Source organism: Engraulis encrasicolus, chromosome 9 (genome assembly GCF_034702125.1).
Source record: "Engraulis encrasicolus isolate BLACKSEA-1 chromosome 9, IST_EnEncr_1.0, whole genome shotgun sequence".
In the NCBI taxonomy this organism is placed as follows: Eukaryota; Metazoa; Chordata; class Actinopteri; order Clupeiformes; family Engraulidae; genus Engraulis; species Engraulis encrasicolus.
Window position 1 is genome coordinate 54,989,250 of NC_085865.1, and position 7,500 is coordinate 54,996,749.

Consider the following 7,500-nt stretch of genomic DNA (forward strand, 5'->3'; position numbering starts at 1 on the left):
GCTCCTTGTCGTTAAGAAGGATGGGCTATAAGTTCACCCCGAAGAACAGTAGCCTGTTCGGCCCTCCAAGAGAATGTCATTTCCCCTGATGTCCATGCGGTCAAGATAAAATCAGGAAAGTTTGCACGCGCATTGTTACAACTGTACAGTAAAAGTGACAAGAATTAAGAACCTACGTGAAGGACATGAAATGTCACAGCGGACAAAATAGTAACAGGAAACCTCTTCGCCCCTACCTTAGGCAACTCCACGTAGAGTGTGCGTCTTCTTAAATCCATATTATGCTCCTTGCTACACCATGCTGGAAATGTAATCCTTGGCGAGCAATGCCGTGACAAACTTCGTCATTTTATGTTCAACATTTAAGACAGTATCGAAGAAGGCATGCTAAAACATGGCCTACACTAGGCCTACAACAAAAGACCGCGCGTTCACTGACAACTGTTGATTTGGCGCTTATTAAAAAAGCAAGTTGACTCGGCATTCCTGCTCGGCTGACTGGGAGTGAGCGTCCATGTTGCCGCTGGTAACTGGCGCGTGCATACAGCCAATAATAATCCTCGCACGAGTAGCCTACCAACATTTTCATTTATGCATATTCAATTACTTATTTTTTTAATCACAAAACTGCCCTTTGCATGAACTGAAACGTTTCCTCTGGTTGCTTAGGCCTACACTTTTCACAATGTCTGTTAATTCAACCCCGAGTCCGACCCGAGTCCGACAGATATTCTATTTTTTTGTCCGAGTCCGGCCCGGCCCGTCGGGTGTGTGTGTGTGTGTGTGTGTGTGTGTGTGTGTGTGTGTGTGTGTGTGTGTGTGTGTGTGTGTGTGTGTGTGTGTGTGTGTGTGTGTGTGTGTGTGTGTGTGTGTGTGTGTGTGTGTGTGTGTGTGTGTGTGTGTGTGTGTGCTGCTCCTCTGTGCTCTCCCACACAGCCCAGACATGCAGGGCAGGCCGCTTCTCGTCCACTCTTGAGACTTGCACGGAGGTCACATAAGGTGAATTATGACAGTACTCAGTGTGTACGTGTGTGTTTGTGTACTTGTGTGCGTGTTTTTGTGTGTCTGTGTGTCTGTCTGTGTATGAGTCTGTGCGTGCAAGTGTGTGTGTGCTGTTTGTGTATGATGGATGAGGATGAGATGGTGATGGGGGTTTGTTGAGAGGATAAGATGAGGTATGCGGTGGGGGGGGGTATGAGGGTGAGAAGATTATATGGGAGGGAGAGGGTGACATGAGTTTGGGAGAAGAGGAGGAGAGGAGAGGAGGAGATGGGGGCGAGAGGAGGAGATGGAGTGGGGGGGCGAGAGGATGAGATGGAGTGGGGGGGTGAGAGGATGAGATGGAGGGAGGAGGGGCGGTGAGAGGATGAGATGGAGGGGCGGTGAGAGGATGAGATGGAGTGGGGGGGCGAGAGGATGAGATGGAGTGGGGTGGTGAGAGGATGAGATGGAGTGGGGGGGTGAGAGGATGAGAGGAGGGGCGGTGAGAGGATGAGATGGAGTGGGGTGGTGAGAGGATGAGATGGAGTGGGGGGGTGAGAGGATGAGAGGAGGGGCGGTGAGAGGATGTGTTTAGATGATGGGTTGGGCATCAGACGTTGCTGCTCCACAATGTGCCCTTTATTCACCATTTACTGGGAATGTGGAGAATTTCAGCATGACATGTCCGGAACACACACGCACACGCACACATGCACACACACACACAAGAAAGAGAGAGAGAGAGAGAGAGAGAGAGAGAGAGAGAGAGAGAGAGAGAGAGAGAGAGAGAGAGAGAGAGAGAGAGAGAGACTTGAAGTTGGAATTGGGCCTGTATCCAAAATAGTCATTTGACCACGCCACTGTTTTTGTTTGGTCTTGAATGCAGTGTGTGTCTGTGCGCCTGTGTGAGTGCATGTGTATGTGCATGAGAGTGAGGTCCTACAACAGGCTATCCTCTACCACACTGTTCACGTGTGTGTGTGTGTGTGTGTGTGTGTGTGTGTGTGTGTGTGTGTGTGTGTGTGTGTGTGTGTGTGTGTGTGTGTGTGTGTGTGTGTGTGTGTGTGTGTGTGTGTGTGTGTGTGTGAATCGTATCCTTTTCACTGCTCCTGAAGTATTTGCCCTGACCCCTGATCAGCTGAGTCTACACACACATAGACACACACACGTGTACCCATGTGTGTGTGTCTGTGTGTCTGTGTGTGTCTGTATGGGCTGTTGGCATTTCAAGTCTATGAGAGCAGGATAGACATTGTGTGAAATGTGTAGTGAGAAGGTAAGGGTGGGAGGGATTAAAGACTGCATTAGTCCAGTTATTATAAGGCAACCTGTGTGTGTGCATGCGTGCGTGCGTGCGTGCGTGCGTGCGTGCGTGCGTGCGTGCGTGCGTGCATGCGTGCGTGCGTGCGTGTTTGTGTGTGTCTGTGTGTCTGTGTTGTGGTTAGGTAACACGTTTTGTCTCTTGTGAAAAAGGACAAAGCATTCTGCTGCCTTTGCCTGTGTGCCCACATACCATAGCACTGCACTGGAATACATTGTGTACACACACACACACACAATCACACACACCCACACACACACACACACACACACACACACACACACACACACACACACACACACACACACACACACACACACACACACACACACACACACACACACACACACACACACACACACACACACATCTGTGTGTAAAGCTGCTGCACAAAGGGCTGTGTCCTAGGGGAGACTAGGTCATGTATTGTAGCTCAGAGGTCAGCTATTCTCAATTCGATCCAACCTTTGACCTCTATTCAAAACAGACCTCTTGTTGACTTCCACCCTGTGTCTGTTTGAATCTGTCTGGCTGTCTGGCAGACAGGCTGTCTATCAGCTTGTCTGTCTCTGTCTGTCTGTGTAGCTGTGTAGCTGCCTGTCTGTCACTCCCTTACGAAGATCGACCATGGTAAATCATGTTTTTCCTGGGTTTTTTTTTAGCATGGTTCTGCACATTTTTATTTTTTTTATTTTAAAGTATGGTTCCATCATGGTTTAACTATAAAATGAACCATGGTTTTTACTCTGAAAACTAACCATGTTTTTACCACGGTTAATAATTATTCATTAAATTACATTTAGCTGACACTTCTATCCAACGCACATGTTGGTGATACTCCTTGGAGCAATGTGGTGTCAGGTACCTTCCTTGCTCAAGGGCACTTCAGCCATGGATGGAGGTGTAGGGCGAGGTAAGGGTGGGATTTGAACCTGCAACTCTGTGATCGTCAGAGGGCCTTTTGAAGAATCTGTGTTTCACTTTTCACTTTCTAACTGTTAACACACCAGTCTGAGTGTGGAGGATCTGTTTCTCTACTTTTAACCATCCTCCCTATGCTTCTCTTTCTCACTCTCTCTTTTCCCCCATCCGTCCACCTTCAGTCTCTATAGATGACATAGAGGCAGTGCAGCAGTTTGATTGCATCCTAAAGCACACCAGTCTGAGCGAGGAGGACCTGTTTACCTTGATCACTACATTTATCTATTTCTATATCTATCTCTCCCCCTCCCTGTCCTTCTCTATCCCTCTATCCCCAGTCTCTATAGATGACATCGAGGCGGTGCGTGCGGGTCGCCAGTCTGAGGGCCTTCAGAAGCACACCAGTGCGAGCGTGGAGGACCTGTGTTTCTCGATCGTGTTTAAGGGTCGGCGTAAGACGCTGGACCTGATGGCTGCCTCGGTGGAGGAGGCGCGGCGCTGGGTCTCCGGTCTCCAGAAGATCATCACCAACATGGCCAACCTCTCCAAACAGAAGACCAGCGAACAGTATCCTTTACCTACTGTTTTTTTTATTACACAGTGTAATCCTAACTGGCCTACATCAGTGTTTCTCAACCTTTTTTGAGCACACTCCCCCTTATCCTCATCATAAGCCTCCCAATGCCCCCGTGTGTAGTTGCATTATGGGCTTTAACCCCATATATTCCCATAACCCATATATACAAAATAAAAATAAAATTAAATATGGAATAAAAGTCACGATTGAATTTCCAAGATTAATCGGGATCAAACAAAATTCATTGTTTGACAGCCCTGGTATTTATGAGTATTTATTTAGCCTTACATGAGTGCCTCAGCTGGATCTTCAATTGCATGCGTAAGGCGGATAAGAACAAGGACAACAAGATGACCTTGAAGGAACTCAAGCACTTCCTGCATCAGATCAACATTGAGGTGGACGACACCTACGCTGAGATGCTCTTCAAGGTGAGTACAGATAACACACACGCAGGCACGCAGGCACACAGGCACACAGGCATGCACACACACACACACACACACACAGTATTAGAAATGTGGCCAGTCCAACTCTACTCACTAGAAATTTAACAAGTCCAACTCTGCTATTATTATGTGAAACTCCAACTCTATTAATTAGAAATGTGACCAGTCTAACGCAACTCCCTCTATTTGAATTGTAACCAGTCCAACTCTACTGTTATTGTGTGACAGAAATGCGACCAGTCCAACTCTACTGTTATTGTGTGACAGAAATGCGACCAGTCCAACTCGGGGTCCCTGGAGGGGGCGGAGATTAAGCACTTCTATGACCTGCTGACCTCTAGAGAGGAGATCGACGTGATCTACGCGAAATACGCCAAGACGGGCGGACTGATGAGCAGCACCAACCTGCTGGACTTCCTGCTCAACGAGCAGAGAGAATCCGTCTCATTGGAGCATGCCGAGAAGCTCATCGACAAATACGAACTCGATGAAACTGGTGTGATGTAATGTAATGAAATGAACTGTAATGTAATGTAATATATTGTAATGAGAGAGAGGTCATCTCATTGGAGCATGCCGAGAAGCTCATCGACAAATACGAACTCGATGAAACTGGTAGGATCCTGAGCGTTTTTTTAAAGTATTTTCGGGGACTTATCAAACATTTATTGGTTATTATAAGGCAGGATAGTGGAGAGGAAAAAGGAAGTGAGTTGGGAGAGAGAGACATGGGCAAGGGCCGGCAAAGGACCCGGGCCGGAAATCGAACCCTGGTCAGCGACATAGCAGACGAGACTGAGATACTCAGTTTGTTCCGGTTGGTTACATTACATTACATTACATTGCCTTGTAGGGTTAATGGTTTCTTTTATTATTATTTTAAGCACATTAGCAGAGGCTTAGGTAGAGTTAGTATGTCACATAATATGATGTAGCAAGCGGAGAAAAGCTGAACTGAATGATGCTCAAGCGTCTAGTTAGTTACAGTACAAGCTAGTTGACACCGGTCAGACACTACAGAGCTTAATGTGTTTGTGATGCAAGCTCAGAGTCTGTTTGTGTTTACGTTACAGCCAAGCAGAGCAAGCAAATGACAAAAGACGGCTTCCTGATGTACCTGCACCAGGAGGAGGGGATTATCTTTAACCCTGCCCACAATGAAGTGTTCCAGGACATGACGCAGCCAATCAACCACTACTACATAAGCTCCTCCCACAACACATATCTGATGGAGGACCAACTCAAAGGGCCCAGCAGCACTGAGGCCTATATACGGTAAGGCTACATTCACACACATCGCTATTAGTTACTCGCTCAACGAAAGAAAGTTTATGTGTATGATGTGCTGTATATGGTATGTGTATAATGAGGTGTGTGTGTGTGTGTGTGTGTGTGTGTGTGTGTGTGTGTGTGTGTGTGTGTGTGTGTGTGTGTGTGTGTGTGTGTGTGTGTGTGTGTGTGTGTGTGTGTGTGTGTGTGTGTGTGTGTGTGTCATCTCTACAGGGCGCTGATGAAGAGTTGTCGGTGTGTGGAGTTGGACTGTTGGGACGGCCCCAACGGAGAGCCGGTGATCTACCACGGCTACACGCTGACCTCCAAGATCCTCTTCAAGGACGTCATCAAGGCACTCAAGGAGTACGCCTTCAAGGTCAGTCACCACGCCTTCAATGTCAGTCATCATGCCTTCAAGGTCAGTCATCATGCCTCATAACACTCAAGGAGTAACCCGTCAAGGTGAGCGCATCATAGGGCAGGTTACATTATTACATTCCATCACACTTAGCTCACAGTTATTTACAGGGTTTTGTTTACAGTCCCTGGAGCAGCGTGAGGGTAGTTGCCTTGCTCAAGGGCACTTCAGCCATGGATGGTATAGGTAGAGGAAAGGATGGGAATCGAACCTGCAACCCTCTGATCTTAAGACCACCTCCCTAACCTCCCTTGGCCACAGCTGCCCCATACCCATGCCCAGTACCGATAGTGATGCTACTCTAATACATTACATTACATTACATTACTCTTAGCTGGTGCTTTTGTCCAAATTGACCCACAGTTATGTACATAGTGTTGATTACAGTCCCTAGAGCACTGTGGGGTTAGGTACATTTCTCAAGGGTACTGCAGCCATGGATGGAGGTGTAAGGAGAGGTGGGATTTGAGCCTGCAACCCTCTGTAACACTCATGCAATACTCAAGGAGTACAACTTCCATGTTGGTCAGCATGCTTGGGAACTTGGAAGCCTTAAAGATGAAAATAGCAGTGGCAAGAGCGATGCTTCTCTGTGTCATGTGTACCGCTCAAGGCGGTAGGCTGCAAATGCTGAGCCTTATGGAATCATCCTTAAATGGGAATATAAGGTGTGTTTATGAACAATGAAACAAAGCGGCACAGACTGTGGTATGAGAACATCTTATCGAAAACAGCCTCCGGATTGAGAGACTGTCATTATCTCATGGAATACATGTTGTCCCGGGTGTGATAATGGCTATGGTGGTTAGGCATGATACATCATGTTATGGTGGTTAGGCATGTTACATTTTTTGTAGTCCTTGTGTGGGTAGTGGCCATGGTGGTTAGGCATCTTTTTAAAATACCAGTTGCCCTTTGTTAAGCACATGCTAGTCACCAGTGAGATATTGAACAAACAGCCCAAGCCTACAGAGTTCAGGAATGTAGCAGGTTTAGCATCCTGATTGCATTGTTTAGGAAATACCCCTTTGCACAGGTATCTTATTGACATAGGGAATAATTCCCTGAATGGATCTCTATGTACTCATGCACACTACATTCAGCCGTGATTGGTACAGCACTCTTGAATAAGTCAAAATAGGTATAACTGTTGTCTCTACCACTCCTCCTCCACCTCCCGCCCTTCTCTCTCTCTCTCTCTCTCTCTCTCTCTCTCTCTCTCTCTCTCTCTCTCTCTCTCTCTCTCTCTCTCTCTCTATCTATCTATCTATCTATCTATCTATCTATCTATCTATCTATCTCTTTTCTTCCCCTTGCTAGACATCAGAGTACCCAGTGATCATCTCCCTGGAGAACCACTGTACCCTGGAGCAGCAGGTTCTGATGGCCCAGCACATGACCTCCATCCTGGGGGATGCACTGCTCGCACACCCCCTGGGGGACCAGATGCCCACACACTTCCCCTCTCCAGAGGTCAGGGCGCAGATCACACACACACACACACACACACACACACACACACACACACACACACACACACACACACACACACACACACACA

The 7,500-nt window shown here is 47.3% G+C and overlaps 1 protein-coding gene across 2 annotated transcripts in view; it reads left to right on the top strand.

The window, feature by feature from the left end:
- Positions 1-7,500, top strand: part of plcd1a (phospholipase C, delta 1a) — a 48,186-nt gene that overhangs the window by 22,841 nt on the left and 17,845 nt on the right. For both annotated transcript variants that reach the window (XM_063207450.1, XM_063207448.1), the window contains exons 3-8: positions 3,562-3,790; positions 4,102-4,231; positions 4,517-4,745; positions 5,323-5,524; positions 5,753-5,897; positions 7,260-7,412. In XM_063207450.1, the coding sequence (XP_063063520.1) occupies positions 3,562-3,790; positions 4,102-4,231; positions 4,517-4,745; positions 5,323-5,524; positions 5,753-5,897; positions 7,260-7,412 (1,088 nt within the window). The remainder of the gene's footprint in view (positions 1-3,561; positions 3,791-4,101; positions 4,232-4,516; positions 4,746-5,322; positions 5,525-5,752; positions 5,898-7,259; positions 7,413-7,500) is intronic.